This window comes from Triturus cristatus, chromosome 1_2, assembly GCF_964204655.1.
Source record: "Triturus cristatus chromosome 1_2, aTriCri1.1, whole genome shotgun sequence".
Taxonomy (NCBI): Eukaryota; Metazoa; Chordata; class Amphibia; order Caudata; family Salamandridae; genus Triturus; species Triturus cristatus.
The window spans coordinates 296,942,599-296,963,937 of record NC_140580.1 but is presented as its reverse complement, the minus strand read 5'-3'; the positions used below and the strand labels follow the sequence as shown (position 1 = coordinate 296,963,937).

General features: G+C 40.8%; 1 protein-coding gene across 2 annotated transcripts in view; it reads left to right on the top strand.

Moving 5' to 3' along the window:
- MCU (mitochondrial calcium uniporter) overlaps positions 1 to 21,339 on the top strand; it is a 695,883-nt gene that overhangs the window by 150,156 nt on the left and 524,388 nt on the right. The window contains exon 2 of one of the 2 annotated variants that reach the window (XM_085603822.1): positions 16,302 to 16,340. The exons of the other annotated variant lie outside the window; for it this stretch is intronic. Within the exon in view, the coding sequence (XP_085459948.1) occupies positions 16,302 to 16,340 (39 nt within the window). The remainder of the gene's footprint in view (positions 1 to 16,301; positions 16,341 to 21,339) is intronic. 2 annotated transcript variants of the gene reach the window in all.

Here is a 21,339-nt window from a genome sequence, read left to right as displayed (position 1 = left end):
ATTTCCCAACGTTTGTTGATTATTTTTTTCATTTTGCTCGAAGCGGTTGAAAATTTAGTAACAAAAACTTGTCTGGATGTCTGTTTGCGTGGCTGTGTTTTCAATAAACTTTCTCTAGTGTGTTTAGTTGAGCGTTGTTTCGCATGTTCGACCACTTCCTCAGGATATCCCCTTTTCAGGTACATCTCTTGTTGTTGTGCAGAATGTCTCTCCGTGTCTTCTGGCTTGGAACAGATCCTTTTAATCCTCAAAAATTGAGAGAGTGGTAGGTTTTGTTTTAAACTGTTGGGGTGAAAGCTTTGAAAATGTAACGCACTGTTGACATCTGTTTCTTTTTTGTACACTCCAGTTATAATCTTTCTTCCTTCTTTTGTGAGAGTCACATCAAGGTAAGACATCTTAGAGTAATTGATTAGATGTGTGAATTGGATGTGTTCATCTATCGGATTCAGATCTCTGATTTTTTTCTCCAGAAGATCCTGAGTATTTGTCCATAAGATGAATATATCATCTATAAACCTGCAATAAAGCAGTGAGTTGTAAGTCCATTCATTGTCATTGTAAATGTGATCTGATTCGAATTTAGCCATGTAAGTATTGGCGTACGCCGGAGCCCCGGCAAAGCCCATGGATGTTCCTTGTTGCTGCAAAAAGAAATTGTCATTCCAGAAAAAATAACTATGATATAAGCAGAAATGTAAGAGTTCTAGGATAAAAACTTTATCTGCTCTTAGTGAGGATTGGCGCAGCAGTGCCCATTCTACCGACTCCATGCCTGTTATATGTGGAATTGAAGTGTACAGTGATTTGACATCAATAGTACAAAACAACATTTCTTCTGTCGGAATTACCATCTCTAGTTTCTGTAAAAAATCTTTGGTATCTTTGATGTATGAGTGCCATCCTTGAACAAAAGGCTGCAAGAAAGGGTCAATGTAATGACCAAGGGGTTCATCCCGGGACATCCCGTCACGATCGGTCGCATTGGAGGGTTGGATAAATTCTTATGAATCTTCAGTAGCATATATAAAATAGGTTTCAATGCTGTCGAAGAACATGTGGCTGATACCCAAACATACTTGCGACTTGACAAAGATCCCATAAGTGATCTCAAAATTACTTTAGGAAGTATTTTAGAATATGCTTTAGAGATGGGATGGATCAGCATGGCTACTAAACAATTCCTCACAGTGGAATATCCTCGGAAACCTATTTGGCACCATTTTCGAACCCCTTGGTCATTATATTGACCATTTCTTGCAGCCTTTTGTTCAAGGATGGCACTCACACATCAAAGATACCAAAGATTTTTTACAGAAACTAGAGATGGTAATTCCGACAGAAGAAATGTTGTTTTGTACTATTGATGTCAAATCACTGTACACTTCAATTCCACATATAACAGGCATGGAGTCGGTAGAATGGGCACTGCTGCGCCAATCCTCACTAAGAGCAGATAAAGTTTTTATCCTAGAACTCTTACATTTCTGCTTATATCATAGTTATTTTTTCTGGAATGACAATTTCTTTTTGCAGCAACAAGGAACATCCATGGGCTTTGCCGGGGCTCCGGCGTACGCCAATACTTACATGGCTAAATTCGAATCAGATCACATTTACAATGACAATGAATGGACTTACAACTCACTGCTTTATTGCAGGTTTATAGATGATATATTCATCTTATGGACAAATACTCAGGATCTTCTGGAGAAAAAAATCAGAGATCTGAATCTGATAGATGAACACATCCAATTCACACATCTAATCAATTACTCTAAGATGTCTTACCTTGATGTGACTCTCACAAAAGAAGGAAGAAAGATTATAACTGAAGTGTACAAAAAAGAAACAGATGTCAACAGTGCGTTACATTTTCAAAGCTTTCACCCCAACAGTTTAAAACAAAACCTACCACTCTCTCAATTTTTGAGGATTAAAAGGATCTGTTCCAAGCCAGAAGACACGGAGAGACATTCTGCACAACAAGAGATGTACCTGAAAAGGGGATATCCTGAGGAAGTGGTCGAACATGCGAAACAACGCTCAACTAAACGCACTAGAGAAAGTTTATTGAAAACACAGCCACGCAAACAGACATCCAGACAAGTTTTTGTTACTAAATTTTCAACCGCTTCGAGCAAAATGAAAAAAATAATCAACAAACGTTGGGAAATGTTACAAAACGAACCAGATTTCAACAACATCTTCAAAGATCCACCTATGTTTTCATATCAACGATCGAAAAATATCAAAGAAATAATCAACACACCAAGTAAGCAACATCACACTAACTATAAAGGAATGACAAAATGCCTAAACTGCGTCCAATGTAATAATGTAATTGTTGGGAACATTTTACATCACCCACTTACAGGAGAAAAGATCAATCTTTACCACAATTGTGATTGTAACTCATCTAAACTCATTTATTATGTCAAATGTCCATGTGGTAAATTATACGTTGGAAAGACAGAGCGAAAGATAAAAGTAAGGATTTCTGAACACAAGAGTACAATAAGAACACAGAACAAAAACAGCAGCCTAGCCACTCATTGGAATGAGGAGAAACACAACATTGCCCAACTTAAGTTCTCCGTACTTGAAACAGTGGTACAACATCTCGATACTGATCTCACCAGAAGCCTTCTCCAACGAGAGACATATTGGATCAAGCGTCTCGATACTTTAATTAATAAGGGAATGAATGATAAAATCGATTTTGCTTGTTATTTATAAATATTGTATTTTTTTGCATCTGACTATGGAAAGTTACGCATGCACGCTGTAGTTTGTTTCCTTGTCACAACTTAGTTTACACCACATGGTTGTCTTCCTTTCCTACACCTATGTACATTTTTTCACCATTTCCCACGTTCCTCTCAGCCACTCCAAGATGGTCGCCTTATTTTCCCACCCCCTTCTATTGAGTTTATTCTTCCTTTGATATTTTTTCCGTTAGTTTCCTCCACGTCCCTCATGTATATTGATATTGTTTCTTCACATCTTTTTGAAGAGTCCATTTCTCCTTTTCCGATAGTTTCCTCCATGTCCCCTCTTTTGTAGAGTTCTTTTCATGCGTTCCCCTCTGTTGAAGCCACTCAGTGATGGCTGCTCAGTTCCCTTCTCATTTTACGCGGGAGTTCACGGTTTCATTTTTTGATATCGCGAGGCTTTCTTGCTCTCGTTTGTCTATCCGGAAGCGTTTTAACTTGCCTTTCCGTTTGAGCCATTACCGTCCGACGAAGATCTTCGTCCAGAACTTTTTCCATGCACCCGGATCGACTGCCGATGAAAGAATTTGAAGCCTTCCTGTACGTTCTTTGTAAGTCCACTGTCATCGTGACCTTTGATTCTTTTCGCGAAAATATTCTCCAGACATTTTCTTATTTACATTTTCTTTTCCAGATAAAGCCCACCATTTTTCTCTTCTGGTCAGCATTAGGTATGCAGCGGTTTCCTTTTTCGCTTGGGAATTAGTACGTTTTTTTCTGTCGTCACTCACTTTCTGTTCACCACTCATTCCAATTTCTTGGTGGAGGTATTTCTGATGCACATCCAATCATATTACTGTATGACTTATTGATGAGTACATCATTTTAGTATAATTCAGGACATGACCTTGATAGATATGACGCGTTATTTATTGCATCTTCATGATATAAGTTGATTGATTATTTGTTTATGCTTTAGAAATTCAAGCCCCTGAAGAAGAGCCGAGCGGGCTCGAAATGCATTGAGCAACTTAACAAATGCATTGATCAGAAAAGAGTTCTTTCATTTAAATAATAAGAACGAACATTATGGACATCCAATGAATAAAATTGTGATGAACCAATCAACAGAATATCGTTTTGTATTCTACATCAGTTATGAATTTGAAGTTCAAGAGTTATTGAATTGAGATAAGATTGAGTTTTGAAAATTGAAGGGACATTCTCATACCCTTGAGCAACTGTGCGCAGAGATAGGGTCCCATTGACCTGTAATATGTTAGCTACAACTTAGCCAACACGAGGAGTAACTGACATTTGCCAGGCGGTTCCATGTGCATTGGTACATATGTTAACAAAGCACTACTGCCTTCATAGTCAGGTCAGTCGAGAGGGTCATTTTGCCCGTTTGCTCCTGCAGGACCTTTCGGCTTTAGCCAGTTCACAGACCCACCACCTTGGGAGGTACTGCTCCATCTATTCTCAAGATGAGGAATCCACGGTTAGTAGTATCCATCAGAAGAACAAATTACTTTACCTTTGCTAACACTATTTCTCGTTGATACTCTAAGTGCAGATTACTCACTGGCACTCCTGCCTTCCAGTTCTGTGAAATGGCCTTTTCTTCCATCTAAAAAGTTCCTTATCTAGATACCTGCACATGGTCATGCCAATCTGCTGATACGCTCTGATTTTGAGGGCGTGGGAAACCTAAGAAAGCAACTGACTGTGGCATGTATGGGTGGCATCTGCATGTGGAAAGGTTGTCACTTCTGAAGTGGAATCCCTGCTTAATGTGTAAAAAAAGAAAGTGCCAGCACCCTAGTCAGGAGGCCACTGCAGCATGCAACACACATTGCCCCTGCCAACGCTGCTAAAGGCAGCACCAACTAAATTACTAATCCTAACACTCTTGCAAGTGTGACAATTCAGCCTACTCTAGGCTTCCAAAGCTATAAGAATGGCTTGGGTGGCAGTCAGTCATTTATAGCAGCCCCGCCATGTGGCAGACTGGTACAAGCCTCGGTGTTGACAATTAAGTGCCGGTGCTGAGCACCTGAAACCTCCGGCTCAAATGAAGCACGGAGTAGAATGATGTCTGCGCGGAGCCACATAAACGCCACCTACTAACACGCTGGAGTACTGCTTTAAAGTTTGCTGATCCTGTCTTATGCCAGGGTAATATTCACCAGGTGAGGAATATGAGGTTAGACAAATGAGAATAAATATTTGGAGTCAGGACGCAGCAATATTTCATGATAGACACTTATAAATCTATGGTTTAGTAGTACTGTCCTCCTGTTGCACAGGCCAACATCTCGTCTGTATTTGATAAATGATAGCGATCCACCCATATATTTCTATTGAGAGACCGAAGATCAGTGCACATCCTCATCTTACCAGTGGCCTTCCTTGCCATCTCTAACTATTGGACTTAACCATTCTGAAGATTCTGTTGGTCCAATTATATTACTCACACAACCTCACCAGCTCTTCCTTTAAAAGATTTATTCTATGAGTAAATTGTTTTAAACATTCAAGTTCTTTTCTAAATCACTTTGGTAATTCCTGTACCCATATCTCTGTTTCGCCTTGAACTGCTGCCAAACCTTGCTCCATGTTATTAATATCCAACGCAACTCACAGCGCATGTTACGGTCTCAAACCCAACAAGCTTTTTTCCTTTATCAATGACGTATATTCTTCCAGGGGCACACCTAGTCTTAAACGATAACATTGTTTGGAAGTATTTTTGTTCGTTCAATACATAATGATCCACCAACAAAATACTTATAAAATGTCGTCTTACTTATAATATTATACAGAATTAATAATTAAGATCTTTTAAACTACAAATTATTTAATCTTTCGCATAAAAACATTTGTGGAGTAGTATAGTGCATTCAAGAATTAAGAGGAAATCTCAATGCTTTGATTCTCAGGTACCAGGCAGCTTGCACAAATCTTAGAATAGCAAATACTACAAGGGTGCCAGTGTCATATTTTCAAATTCTTATAGCGTTCTGTTGATGTGTTATTCCTAGAAGCAAGCACGGATATTTAATCTGTTTTAATCTACATTTCTTGCAAATTCGACAAAATAGAAAATGCCCCTCTGTGTCTTCTGACTTTTGGAAACTAGAGCACATATTGCTTTCCGTTTCAGGAGCAACCCACTCACTTGTAAAGAGTGCAAGTGGAAGAGTCCCACAACCTAAACTTTATACCAGAGTTCTACTCTGAGGGAGTCTAGTGTTGACCAGGTATTCTTCAAAACTATAATTGACTAATTGCTTTTTAGATCTGAAATGCAATCTATCCATCGTCGTTGATTTAATGTCATTCTCTAGAGCACATACCGAAAACGTCTTTCACAATGCGATCGGCTTTTGGAACAATAGGCTTTGTATATAACCAATGTTTACCTATCCCATGATCAGATAGGGTCTTTTTGACATATTTCAGTCAGGGAATTTAAATAGCTTGCGACCTGCTTGTAAAAACAAGTAGGCTTTCTTTGTATGGTATCAGCTTTTTTGGCGACCTAATTCTAATCCCAGTGCAGGATGGACCTCAACTTGGGGATACTCCATTATTGGTTTAAAGCCAGATCTAAATGTAACATCAGAAGTGGTGTGCTCTGAAGGAGCCTTAGCAGCGAGTTAATAAAATTGTTCTCAAATTTACGAAGATGGTCACACCAGAGTGCCCTATACCCCTGTGCCATAGCGGACATAACGAAGTATCTGGGCTCTGTAAATCTTAAGTGCTGAGGATATGTGGTAAGTTGATGCCTGTTGTGCATATTTGACTATTGCTGAAGATCTATATTTGTTTTAATTTATTCATACCCAAATAGCGTCGCATAGAAGAATACATACCGATAGATCATGAAAAATAGAAACAGTTCTGATAACGTTGTGCAAGTATTTCAATAAAAGTGTGCTTTTTAAAATATGCTTTTGCCATAAACGGGAGTGCGATCTCCTCAGACCATGATAATCAAGCTTTGTCACCCCATCTAATGCATTATCTCCAAGTTTTATCTGCTAAAATGTTTTGGAGGACTGAATCTCATGAATTTCGTTTTTTCATCGTTAACTTCTCGTCCATGGTAAAGGAGTATCTGAAGCTCCTTCTGCATCTTGAAAAATAGAAGGATATCTGGGAAATTTGGTGCGGTCTTTCTGGGTAGCTAATACAGGCAAATCTTTCCTTTGTTAAGGATGATCTGCAACCAGTCCCTGACGACGGGATCTGTCCCAGACTGCTGGAAATTGGCAGTTGTCACCCCTCTGATAAAAAAACCGAATTTGAACCCTTCGGTGCCAGCTAACTTCAGGCCCATCTCTCTTTTGCCTTACCCGGTGAAAATACTTGAAAAAACTGTTAGCAAGACTCTGTCCCAGTTTTTGGAGGAGAACTCCTTGCTTGATAGGGACCAGTTCGGATTCCGTCCTGGCCACGGAACTGAAACAACTCTTACTACCATGCTGGACCACCTTCGTCTGCGAGCAGACAACGGGAATGCCATGATTTTAGTGCTTCTCGATATGTCGGCAGCTTTTGACACGGTGAGCCACCCGGTCCTGTTGGAAAGGCTGAGGCAAATAGGAGTTAAAGGTATAGTGCTGCAGTGGTTTCAATCCTACCTTGAAGGTAGGCAACAGGTAGTCACTATGGCGCCCTTCTCCTCCTGCAGGTCCCAAGTTGCGCACGGGGTGCCACAGGGATCTGCAATAAGCCCTATTCTTTTTAACATGTACCTGCGTCCCCTGTTCCCGTTAATTAAATCTTTCGGCGTCAGCTTGGTGAACTACGCTGACGACACACAGCTGGCCTTCTCTCTAGAAGGGGATGAAGCACTCCCCATGGACCATTTCCATCAATGCATGCGTCAGACTTCGGAGTGGCTTAGAAGGAACTCCCTCCAGTTTAACAGCGGTAAAACTGAGGTGGTCTTCTGTTCACCATTTAGGATTCTCAAACATCTGCCCTCCGAATTCTGCCTTGCACCGGAGGAAGCACCGATTGCACCGGTCAGGAAGGTTCGCAATCTTGGGGTGATTATCGATGATGACCTCCAGATGGTATCTCAGGCTAGTAAGACCGTCAATGTCTGCTTTGCCCTGTTGCGGCTGCTTCGTGGTATTCTACCTCTACTCCCTAGGGAGTCACGAGCTACAGTGGTACGCAACACGGTATTAAGCAGGCTTGACTACTGCAATTCCCTTTATCTGGGGGCCCCGCAGTATATCCTCCAAGGACTGCAGAGGATTCAGTCAGCCGCAGCCAAATTAGTGCTTGACAGGCGGCGATGTGCCTCGGCCACCAAAGCACTGCGGGATCTGCACTGGCTTCCAATGACGGAAAGGGTCGTCTTCAAGTCCCTTTGCATAACTTTCAGAGCAGTACACGGACTGGGACCTGTCCCCTTGCAGGATAAGTTTGTACGCCACCTACCAAGCAGGCAACTCTGCTCTTCAACAGCTGGTCTACTAATGGTTCCGAGATTCAGGCGCGCCAGGGTAGGAGGAAGAGCCTTCAGCATAGTAGTACCTGGCATGTGGAACAAGCTCCCTGCAAACTTGAGACACTGTAATTCCCTATTGGAATTTCGCAAGGGACTTAAGACATGGCTATATCCTACAGTTTGACCCAGGCTGGCCCCATGATTCTCTTCTGTCACCTTTTTATCGCTGATCTCTAGTCATAAGCGCCAGGATGCCCGTAGGGCGACAGCCGCGCTATACAAGTTTCACATCAATCACATCAATCAGTTGACCATTGGCACACCATTAATAAAAAGTATGTTAGGGCGGGCAATTTGATGCCACAGTATCCTTAGGGCTCAACCTCAGTTTACATCAAGTTCATCCCTCCAAATTTACCCCTATTACTTAATCAATCAGTGTGTAAGGTGAACACGAATCTGCCCACATCTCACTTCTCACACCACATGTCTCAAACATTTTTGCAGTCGATATGTTTTAAAAACGGCGTTTATCCATACTTGAGACGTTACCACATCATCACATACAATCAACACTTCAACATCCTTATCTGTATCAGATTATTTTCGGCATGCCATCCCCTTTCCAACAATCAAATCATACGTATTTACTGTAGTCTTTGAGATGGCACTTTCACACTTAGAGTGCCTTCATATTTTACATTTATAACCTCTTGCATTGGCAGCAGGACAATTATTGGATGTTAGTACATGTTTAATACTGACACACCTGTAACATGTTCTCTTGTCACCTCCGCAGTGACCTTCTCCTAGCCTCCTCCATTGACCTTCCACTTCTCAGATGCCTGCCCTATATGTTACAAGCCCACAATGTCTCTTGATCACTTTTAGTAATGCGATGATGCAGGTTAGTAGCATGAACGCACTCAACAGTGGTGCACATGTAGACCACAATAGCCACTCTTCCTGTGGACTTTACACGCAAGGATGCTTGTGTCCAACCCAAAAGCATGCAAGCGATACATGTATATGACCCGATGGTGCAGCCACTTACTCATTAAGCTGGAGATGAATATAGTTTCAAAATGTAGCGGGGCTATCGTTTTAAGGATACTCTCCCCTTTAACTTCCAACATATTGATGTACACTTGCAAGTGGATGTGATGTACAGTTTGCCTCATAAACAACGTTGATTGCCAATCAAGCAATTGTTTAGGACTGACTGACGGGTTCAATAACTCGTCGTCAATGTGGAGTTATCTTCCAATGATAACCGGGCTCCAGGCAAGTAGAAACAAAGATAATTTATTCCACAATGACCTGTATGACTAGCCCGGTTGGAGATATCCCCTAACTGCCACAGGTAGAATTAATTTCATTCCATGCACATTTTAACATTACAAGCCCCTAGTTATAAACCTCACTTGGTTCCTAGATGCAACAAATTCACTACATTGACAATCGGAATTGGTGCTGGAATCTTGAGTGGATAAGGTAAACAGAAGCATGCCACCTCAGAAACCCCATGCTTGTATTTTTGAGAAAATATATAAAATATATTTTTTTTGGGGGGGGGGGGGGAATCTCCATTTGTCCTATGTAATTAACTGCTTTTGTTTCGAAAAATCAATAAAGTATTTTAAAAATATGATACATCTAACGGTGCAAACTGAATTTCCTCTTGAAGTTAAGTTCACACACGTTCTAAAGGCACCCCACTTGTATTGAAATTTCCTTTCTTGTTAAATTTTTTTTAAAAAGGCTTCTTTTGAGGCTCTTACCTAATGTGCATGTTTTTTCACTTTAGATGTTGCTTCCTTCGTCGAGGAGAATCTGTGCTTCAGGCTCTCTGTTAATCACAATAAGTCTGTCCTTTGTTCACGAATTGATTGTTCCTATGAATATTTGGTAGATTCTTTCCTTTGGCATCAAACTGTGTCGGGTAATTTCCCACTGTCTGAACATTTTCCAGGCACTTCTTTCATGATGGCAAAGCTATAATCTTATCATCTTGCTGTACTTTGTGTAAACATTGCATTGATTCCAATCTGAGAGCCAAATTCGATTTTTGTTCTTTATTTTTTAAATATGTTTTGGACTGCTTACATGAACCCTGCCCCCTTGCCTTGGGCCTGCCTTTTTTGTTTGGTGCCTCTTGATATGGTCTGGCTTGAGAGAGCTGCTGTCGCCAGACAATTATGTTTGAATCACCAGATAGGGGCTTTGGTTCTGCCCATATGCTAGCAGCCAGGAGTACATGAGCAGAAGTTGAGTGCTTGAACAAAAATGTGCTTGCCCTCCACATACCTGTGATCATTTTGTTCAGCTGCCTGCATTTAAATTTTCAGGGCCACACACATGACATTGCAATGCTATTAAAGTGTCTTAGATAACTAGATCATTTCTGTAGTTTTTCTCTGGCAGCAGCACTGCAGTCATACACCTACATGGATTTTTCGGTTTGGCTTGACAGTGGCTCTGATCTCTAGACATTTTAACCTATTACAATATTACTATGCATGTTTTGCTTCCACACAGATACATATCCATTCCCCTGCTATTTACTTTTTTATGCTTCACATTACCATATAACATTTTATTAAAGACCGATCTATTGGCATTGCCAAAGCTTGATTTCTATTTTAGGCCAAGCTTGTCAAACCTGCTAAATCTTCACAGCCTGGTTTGAATGTATGTAAGTGGAAGTAGAAGGACTCATTACACCGCTAAGCTTAAATATTTGATTTGGCTCCTATAAGAACGTTGAGTGGCTGCCAACACCGTATTTGGTGCAGAGCGCAGTCTTTCCGGTAGCTGGTAAATCCATTAACGAGAAAAGGCAGGTACTTGAAAACTAAGACCATTCTACTGTCTTCCATGCGGATCCCCAAATTAAACTTGCCTCTAATGAAACGGTAATTTTCAGCTCCACAGTGTTCCTTAGTTTCAATAAACTATGAATATTCATTAAAACTAATAATTGTACGCATAGCAACAATGAGCAGAGTTAAAGCCACCAGAGCAGTGCAAACCAGGGATATACAGAGAAATCAGGATACATTGTGATACAACTGAAATCATAAAGAATCTTATCTTTTTGTGCTACCATATACATCCAGCATAGTTAAAAACGAGGCCATTCAGGTAAGTATTTGAACTTCTGGAGGGCAGTAAGTAAGCGGGTTCATGTAGGGGCAGTGTTTTGTGAACTTTAATGTTATATCAATATTAAGGGAACTTTCAGATTCAATTAAATTAACGTTCTCCCATTATCTTATCGCAGGAAGGATATAGTTGCATCACTGGATCTGGTTAACATGTTTGTATATTTTCGAGGAACTCTGAATGGAACTAATTTACAGAGTGTGTAGTTATCCTGAAATCCTTGCTGATTCTGCCTAGACATCCTCTTAGATTTGCATTGGACACCTGGGTTGTGTATTCATGTAATTGAAGCTGCTCATAATCTTCTTGGACTCGTAGAGGGATTGGTCGGTCATGCATTACAATAGTCGCCACTGTGTACATTTTGTTTGTGTTCCCGTTATGACATGATGAACTCAATGATTTCCTTCCACAGTTTTCATCCTTTTATACTTAGAATGAGCATTTGGAGATGTAAATAGTGTCTTTCACTTTGAAAAGTTCCCCTGTACATAAAGAATTCCTCTTTAGGAAATACAGTACAAATACCGGTAGTTAAATGAGTTGGTAGATATGCAGTATCTTGATTGCGCTTTTTGTCACTTTTTAAACTCCATTCATTAGGTCGAGCCTAGAACAGAGCATGTGCGCGTGAACTCGCGCAGGCGCCATATGTCTCCCTCACGGGTACTGTACTTCATGAAGGCGCTTTTGCTATAATCGGGCACCGGCGCTTTACTTTTAGTGTTAAAAATAAAGCGCCGGTGCCGCGATTATAGCAAAAGTAAAGTACATAAATAATATCCCTTCGGTTGCCCGATCTTATGCTTTTTATAAACCGATGAGTGAGTTTCCCTAGGAAATTCTCAAGTGGGTAGGAAAGGGAATATGATTTGGATGCGATTTCAGTGTCCATTTTCCTTTGTGAACGAATTGTAGTGGTTTGTACTCCCGATATTGCCATACTGATGAAATACATGATTTATCCAATTATTGTAAAGGTTGGACCCAACCAATTATTGTGCTTAAATCGGAGTAAAAAAAAAATACAAACATTCCAATGCTCTCTTCTCGTGCACGCATGTTTCTCAAAGCGTGTGTCCGGAGCAGATTACTGCTTGTTTTGTTCTTCTCTTCACATTTGCCACCCGATACCCCGGACCTCAAACACATTAAGAAAGTGTGACCAATGGTTGGAATTAGATGATTGAGAGCAACAGTAAAAGATCAAATGCGAGCACATCAGTGCGCCGGAATTTCACAAATAAATATTTACACATTGAGAAAAATTACAAAAGTGCAGAAAATGCTAAATTTGGGTAACGACATTAAATATCAATATCCAGTGTTTGGAAAAAAAAGTAATTTCAGTAAATAAATTGGGGGTGAATTTATAATGTATTTATTCTATTACCTGCAAAGCTGAAATGTTCAGATAGCAACTCAACTAAAAGTATATTTCGGAAGCTTCCCAAAAGTCATACTTTCAGTTGAGTTGTTATCTGAACATTTCAGCTTTGCAGAGTTCCCGGAATTCTAACTACTTTGAAGAGTTTAGCATTTCGCACCCTTTATTCGCAGTGACATGCCTTGGTGATTTATTTTTTTATATAATGCAGATTTATATAGCTTGAACTCCACCCGTAGGTATAGGAGCGGTTTACATGAGCACCGGTTACGTTACACAAGGACAGTTTCAGTGATTTACCCAGAATCACAGAATGTGGACGCAACCCCGAGGCTCGAACCCTGGTTTCCAGCACCAAAGTCGGCAGTCTAGCCACCAGACCACACCCTCTCCCACTCCTATCTTAAGGCCAGGTTTGTTTAGCATCGATGCGAGGTGGTTTATCCGAACGAAACGCATGGCCGGGGTGCAGTGGGTGACATCTTTGATACTTATTATTCAACTGTGTTTACTTGGGAAATATTCAAGCGCTTGTATTAGTGTACGTCATCACGCCGGATACCCTCTCAGAGTGTTTGCACATTTTTAGATTCGCGGTTTTGTCGGTGCCACTTGTCATCCATCAGTTACTATGCTACAGGCACGTTTTATCATCATACAAAAGAAAATTATTATGTATTTATAGTAAATATTTCACAATATAAAAGTTATAAAATGTCTAGACCACTTGCCCATGTGTTTTGCGTAAACAATGCGTCTTCAGGCAATAAAGAAACCAGTTACAAAATCTATACAATTTTTCCTTTCAAATCATCAATGCCACTTAGTTAGAAGACACCAACTTACACTTTTTATTTCATGTGCAATTGAGTAAATCATATATAAATCAGACCGCTCTAAAACACGTTTCACACCCTCCATTCAATTGTGTAAAACCACTCCATCCATTTACTGATTAATTAGACAAATCGCTTTTTTTGTTAAACCCCGCTTTAAGTACCTGAAAATTGTTGATGTCTTTTACGACACCATTTTAACAGGTATATGGGGCCTTTGTTCTAGCACAACAACATTCTGAGCAGTTAGGTCTCATGAAGTAAAACAAGTTTCTGTCTTGAATAGGCCCTACCCATAATGATAAATTAAGTGAGGTAAGACTCACTTAATATTATACAAGCACAGTCTCATTATTGGTGTCTGACTGACTCCTTTGCGTCCCAGTCTGAATGAGCAGGGACACTCACTACAAATGTTGATGTGTCTCCAGAGTTCTGATTTAATGGTGGCGCATCACAAACAAATGCTTGCTAAATACTGGTTCTAACCTATTGGCCTAACTGTTCGTTAATAGGCATAAAGTGTATTTGTAAAGTGTTCGTCTACCCAGAAGAGAATCTTGGTGCTAATTAACAGATGTTTATTGGTACCCAACACAATGGTACTCTTTTTATCATCCTCAAAAGGGTGAAATGCGGAGTAGACCCGCCAGGATTTGAGCCTGTGACCAGGAGGTCGAACATAGGGACCTACAGTGGAGATATTAGGTAACTAAGCCACCAGACCTGGCATAGAAATAATATGCTTTCATGATTGAATGACACTTTAAAACTGCCCAAAATGTGATCATGTTCATTAATTTGAATCACATAAAGTCAAAAACATGGGCATGCACTTAGTCACATTGAAGAGGGCAATATGCCTCGCTGTCACCTGCAATGTGTGACAGATTCATCATGATCATTACCAAACACTTGCTTTTGGCAATCACAACTTGTTGAACAAACCAGGAGGTTTCATAAATCCGGAGGCATTGTGAGCAAAGCAGCACACACTAAAGGCAATCCTAAACTCCTTCGGAAACTAGTGGAGAGCTTTCAAGGCAAATTTTATGAGGTTGTCCTTCTGCAGATTTATTGGCATCCTGACAGCATAGCTTTGAAATCTCTGCAAAATGTCTGTAAGCTTCTTAGGTAGCCTTTATAAATCACATGACAATAATCTAGGCACCACAAAACCAAGCACTTTCTCAGCTCCATTCACAGAGAGCAGGTCACACTAGCTGGCGTATTTTAAGTGGCACATAGCGGTGCACGTTGATAACCTTTGACGATTGCTTTGATTTGAGGCTCTTGTTGATTGACTTTGACCATAACATTGATTTAACAGGTAAGGTTTGTATCAGATATGAATCCCAGGGTCTTCACTTTTTAGGTCGAGCCTAGAACAGCGCTGTTACTCGAATTTTTGTAAGGGAATTTTCAAAGTGCTGCAGCCGCTGGCCTAAAGCCTGCGTGCATGTGCGCGTGAACGCGCGCACCCGCCATATGTCTCTGTCACGGGTACTGTACTTCATGAAGGCGATTTTGCTATAATCGGGCACCGGCGCTTTACTTTTAGTGTTAAAAGTAAAGCGCGGGTGCCGCGATTATAGCGAAAGTAAAGAAATAGATGCTTGTTTTTATTTCTTTACCTTTGGTATAATCGGACACCGGCGCTTTACTTTTAATGTTAAAAATAAAGCGCCGGTGCCGCGATTATAGCGAAAGTAAAGAAATAGATGCTTGTTTTTATTTCTTTACCTTTGGTATAATCGGGCACCGGCGCTTTACTTTTAATGTTAAAAATAAAGCGCCGGTGCCGAGATTATAGCGAAAGTAAAGAAATAGATGCTTGTTTCTATTTCTTTACTTTTGGTATAATCGCAGCTCCGGCGCTTTACTTTTAATGTTAAAAATAAATCGCCGGTGCCGCGATTATAGCAAAAGTAAAGAAATAGATGCTTGTTTCTATTTCTTTACCTTTGGTATAATCGCGGCACCGGCGCTTTACTTTTAATGTTAAAAATAAAGCGCTGGTGTCGCGATTATAGCAAAAGTAAAGAAATAAAAACAAGCATCTATTTCTTTACAAACAACAAGCATTGGCATAGCCAATAGGTCTCGCTTTTGGGACCTTATAAGCATTTATTTATGCAGCACAATTTCTTTGGTGCAACAACAACTGTTGCATGGCTAAACACTTACAAGGTCCAAAAGGCGAGACCTATTGGCTATGCCAATGCTTGTTTTTATTTTCTTACCTTGCATTTTTTGATGTCTAAACAGTGGCTATGCTTGCCTCCCTCTTTCAAACTCACTTTAAGCTGAGTGGTTCCGTTGTTAAACCAAAGGCCTGCAGTCTGTTACTGCTTCAGGTAGATTCCGGCTCCCATTTGAGAGGAGTTTGGACATGTCAAGCTGATGAGTTGCTCCTATTAAGTGGATGGTGGATCTCTTCCTGACATTGTAAATTTCGATTTAAGAGCTAATCTGAGAAGCCACTTGGGTGAGTTTTCCACTCTTCATTTAGGGTGGGGGCCTTAAACCTCATTATTTACACTGCACAATGGCGAGGCTGTCAACCTCCATCTACTTTCTAGCAGTGTTTAATCCGTTTCTACTAATTACAACTCTTTCTCCTTAGTCAATTCGGGTTAAACTGAAAGTCAGGAGCTTGAAGGTGCACATTACTCATCTTCTAAAATTATAACCACTAATTGTTTCTCATTTCCTGTTTTTTCCAGAACATTACACCGAAGAGAACAAATGCCATCCTGTCAGAGGTGAAGTTGGGGTTACTATGTAAAGAGGTGGTGTGGGGAGGAGGAGATATGGGAGGATGGAGGCTGCTGGTAAAATGGTGGGGTGTAAAATTATTTTACTGCATGAACCCCTGTACATTGCTTAGAAGGGCTTGGACCAATTTTCTTCCCACTCTCCTTATTTATCATTCATTCATTGTGATTGTCATAAAAATATTGGTGTACATGGGCAAATAAATTAGCAATAGTTTAAGATAAAAAGTAACATACATTATACTTGCCAGAACTTTCTTTACAAATATACTTGGACACGGGAATATTTATAGGTGGGGATTGTGATGAGATAATCTGGAAAGGTTTTAGGGGTAGCTGAGCGCAGTCAATATCTGAGGCATTGTGATCGTTTAAGCTTGACCCAATGTTAAGGTTTAAAATCGGATGTAAAGTCATAAATAACAGCAGAAAAAATCTCTGGTTATCAATATAGAAAAACTAACGTGAGTACTGTGCTTTATGCCTGTCATGACAAAATATTGCTTTCTATTTCTTGTTCAGCGCCTCAAATGGCTGATAGGCACTGTTTAACTATATGGTATACTCTGCTCCTCAACATTCCGATATATAGTATAAGAAGGTTGGACTTCCTTATGGAAGGCCAATATAATTTGCAACCTTCTTGATATAAAGTACACTAAAACAAAAAAAACAGTTGCGCTTCCTGCCCCTCACCACTTCAACAGTTTTTGGGCTCACGTTGTTTCTTCTAATGGTCCGGCTGTCTCTTCCTTTTGCCCTTTACCATCTTGCTATGTTCATCTTCATAACTTTGAAAATCTAATCTAGGGGTTCCTTTTTCAGAAAGCGCGCTAGACTGTTTACAGTTAAATAAATATTTCTCCTTTTTTGGTTAAGCGGATCTTCACTTGGCTTCCTCTATAATTTTAATTTTTTTTTATTTGTAGCTTTCTAAAGGAAGTGATTTTTGGTACTTCAGTGCTTCCTGGTAAATCATAACTAAACTGGGATCTTTTTTCTTAACTTTTTTGCATAATGTATTTATTCATTTCAACATTGAGATGATAGCAGTAACCATTACAAAGTGGAAGGCAATTAAGGATGAGATACAAGAAGCATCGCAAAGTTCTCACATATGAGGTACTCCAGTACAAAGACCAGTCTCGTCACCAACCCTACTGCCGTCAATAAAACGAGATTATAATGGTGGGAAGAAAAGGGAATGTTAGTTAAGGAAGAGAGGAGAAGAGTACATGATGACATAAAATCGGTAGATCATCAACAACCCAGTGTTCTCTGGCAAAACACAAAGTCAGTAAAATACCAGTTGGTCATTGTATCGTTGTGTAAGACCGGCTTGACTAAGTCGAATAAATTATTATTCTGTTAATCTAACAAGTGATTTTATCAATTTTCCTGAATGTCTATTCCTCCGCAATTAAACTTTATAGAGGATGTAGGACCCATTTAACATACATATTTCATCTCCCCTTTTTGACATATAGAACATATCTTTGTACATTAGCCCACAACCAACCCTTTAGTTGTAAATACTTGGGAAAGTTCCCCAGCAGTGAGATCGAAGTGTGTTCATATTTGGGATTTCCATCCAAGATATCTTCAAAATGGGAGATGCTGCAATTTTTGCAGCAGCTGACTTCCTTCTTCAATTTCTGTATTGATATTTGGATTCTCCCAAAAAGGAGTAAGCTCATGCAGAAAGGGTATGTTCAAAGTAATAGAAATGAACTTGAATGAGTAAACATATCCGATTTAAATCTGATTTGGCCGGCTGCGGTTTGGTAACCATGCTCTTTTCTTTCCCGCTATGCGTGTTTATGCAAGTTGTGGAGAAAGTAATACGGCTATGGACAATCTCATGTGTACAGAATTGTGATAATGGACATGAAGTTATCATCCGTTATTGCGAATAATGTTTGTACCTTATGTGTAAATTCTAATGAAGAAATAAAAAAAAAAAATGATTTAAACCTGATTTTATTTAAGAACTTGGGGTGCCCATATTTTAATAAGAACCCATTTAACCCTGCTGAGCCGGTCATCTCCTTCATGATACTGTTATGCATACTGTGTTAGGAACCAGCAATAGTTAAATGCTTTTAGGTACTCTAATGAGGCAACAATATAATTTCCCATAATGGGTAGTGCCCATCCCTCCTTCAGAATAGATTGACAAAACACTGTCAGTTTGTCGAACCAAATGTTTAGGTCACCAAAAATCTGCAGGTTAGTGTGTTTGGATATATATTGTAAGGCATCTAGGCGTACACTTGTGAAAACTCCATTGCCTGGTGGTGATCCCTACTAGGTGCAGATGAAAGCAGAATTCAGTGTGCATCTTAATACCATTAAATCACACCCTGGTACTTTTGTACATTAGAATTTGAAGGTTAAGAGCATTTCTTTTAATATTAGTACTAAGCCTCCTCCAGCTTTTCTATAGTGATTTTACATATGGATTCGAAATTATTATAGTATTGCTTTTTCAAGTATTAGTGATTAAAATTAGGTCCAGTTTTGTGTTGGTTATTAGATCTCAAAATATTAAGTATATTCTTTCTTATTGATCATGCGTGATGTGGCGCGAAGGGGAGACACGAAGGTGAAGGCAGCCCGACACATACTCCTGTTCCTTTGTCTACCCGGCCAGTTCACCTGACACTCGCTTGAGGCGAGGCTGAAGCCGGCGCGCTGGTGAGTCTGGGTGTGCTGCGCAGGGGCGCGGGCAATTGACTTTCTGCTGTGGATGGGTGTGAGTGGGCGTCAGTCCACCTGATTCCAGTTAGAGAGAAAAATCTCTGCTGTCCAATGGACCTTAACCTCCAGCTGCCCCACTATCTTTTTAGACTTTTTAGAAGATATTTAGGAACTTTTATAGAACTTAGAGCGGGTCGAGTACTACACGCCTCATACTGCCGCTTCAACCGCGGAGTAAACCAATTCAGGAGGCGCATACAACTGCACTGGGGCTCCTGTGGGTCGTGTGTGGGCTGACCGGTTGAGGCTGGGCTCTACCTTTCAGCTAGAGTGCCTATAGAGTACCTGTACAGTGAACAAGCACTCTGCAGGGTGAGTGACTCCATTTATTCTGACCTGGAGAGCTCAGTAGAGCTTGTGATTGACAAAGGACCTGTCAAGAAAAGACCCAGCCACCTGTGATGTCTCCTAAGCCCACCTCCATTGACAGAATGTTGCAAACAGCTACAGGTGTAGTGGCTATGGAAATGGAATTAAATGAAAGATTGCTGTCTCTGTCCTCTGATCTGCAAGGTGCCTCGATTGGTCTGCAGCATGTTTAAGCAGCAAGCCCCCACCTGTTTGCCCACAGGAGCCAACTAGTACAGGTCAAACTAGAATATCAAGAAGGCTCGAAGGAATCAAACTAGTGATTGTCCACAAACCGAGAAGCCTGCTAAACCTGTTGCCAAATCCACTGCAGCTGTTGGCAAATCTACTGCGGCTGTCAAACAGAAAACCTCCCAACGTCGCACTCTAAAGTCCAGCAAAGGCACCAACAACCATATCAACAGTACCCTTTGCATTACTTACGATATGACTTTAACTAATGTCATAATGATAGTGGGGAGGTTGTTCAACCTCCATGAGGTGTAAGTTTTATAAGCATTGTTCAAGAAGAATTGAGCCCACTTACTGCCCGTCTCAAAAATGTAAGCCTCTTGTGTGGGGAGATCAATAACAGGGTGCATGTGGGGCCAAATGGTAGGGTGGATGCACAATGCCAGATTGACCCGGCTGTACAGACTGTGCCAGACCAGCCCTTAAGGGCCAACATAGCCAACTATAATGAAAGGGACAAGAGTATCTCCGGCAAGGAGGCCTTTAAGGGGGAGGAGAAAGAGGCACGAGTCATAAGGGTTCTTTGTCAGCAGGCTGTGCAAATAAGGGGGGGGACAAGGGAGGGAGGGAGAGATCGGACAGAGGCCAATAAGGTAGATGATGCGTAATCTCCCACCATCAGTCTACCCCCCTCGTTGCCCCTATGTAGTAATCCTTGCAGGGGTTCCAGAGCTAAAACCCAACCAGAGAGAATCCCATTAGGATCCAACCAATAAATGCCTGCATTGGCTCTCCGGACACAGGCACTACCCTCACAACTGAGCAAATTAAATACTTCTAACATGGAGGGTTAACTGGATCGGGAAGGGCCCAAAAGATAAGACTGATATTGTCAGTAATTTTATAATCTTATATTAGGTGACTTATCAACACAGTATTGGAGATTTGCAGTTGAGATCCTTCCGCTTGGTTATATTTGCAAACCAGCCAGAGATGAACACAGACACCACCCACATCTTTTACACTAATTTAGTCTGCCACTTTTACCAGACACAAGGCCCACACTTTTATGCTATCCCAGTAGCTCATAGAAGTTTGGTCATTGAGGGTAGATTGACTTACTGGGCCCACTTAGACAACATTTCCAATGCCATCTGCCGGGGGGGGGGGGGGGGGGGGTCTGTCAGGCTGATGGGGCAAAGGAAAAAGGAAACTGTACCTCCCAAATTTTGACTCCTAAACAAAAAACGCCACGCTCTACCACGTTCCTTCCCTATGATGGCCTAGAGTTGGAAGGAACATCAGAGGGAGGTGGGTTGGCTTTACCAGATGGGAATTATAGGAACCATAACATTTACCAAGCAGACCCATTCCATCAACATCTACTGCAAGAACTTCTCCTTCTTGGCTGAAAGGGGGGGAGCTGAAACAAACAGGGAGGGGTGGGAACAGGGAGTAGTAGAAATTGGATGCACTGCAACAGGTTTGGTTCTAGGAAGGCAGGCACGTGATTACATACCAGAAGGTAACCCGATAAGATTCTACAGGGTGTCAGAAAAACCTCGAAAGTAATCAGGATGGCTTCCTGGAATACTGCAGGTCTGAAATGTAAGTTGGACTGCAGTGAATGGGGGCCTTTTTTTAGACCAGTATGATGTAATACTGTTCCAGGAAACTTCGATTAGGG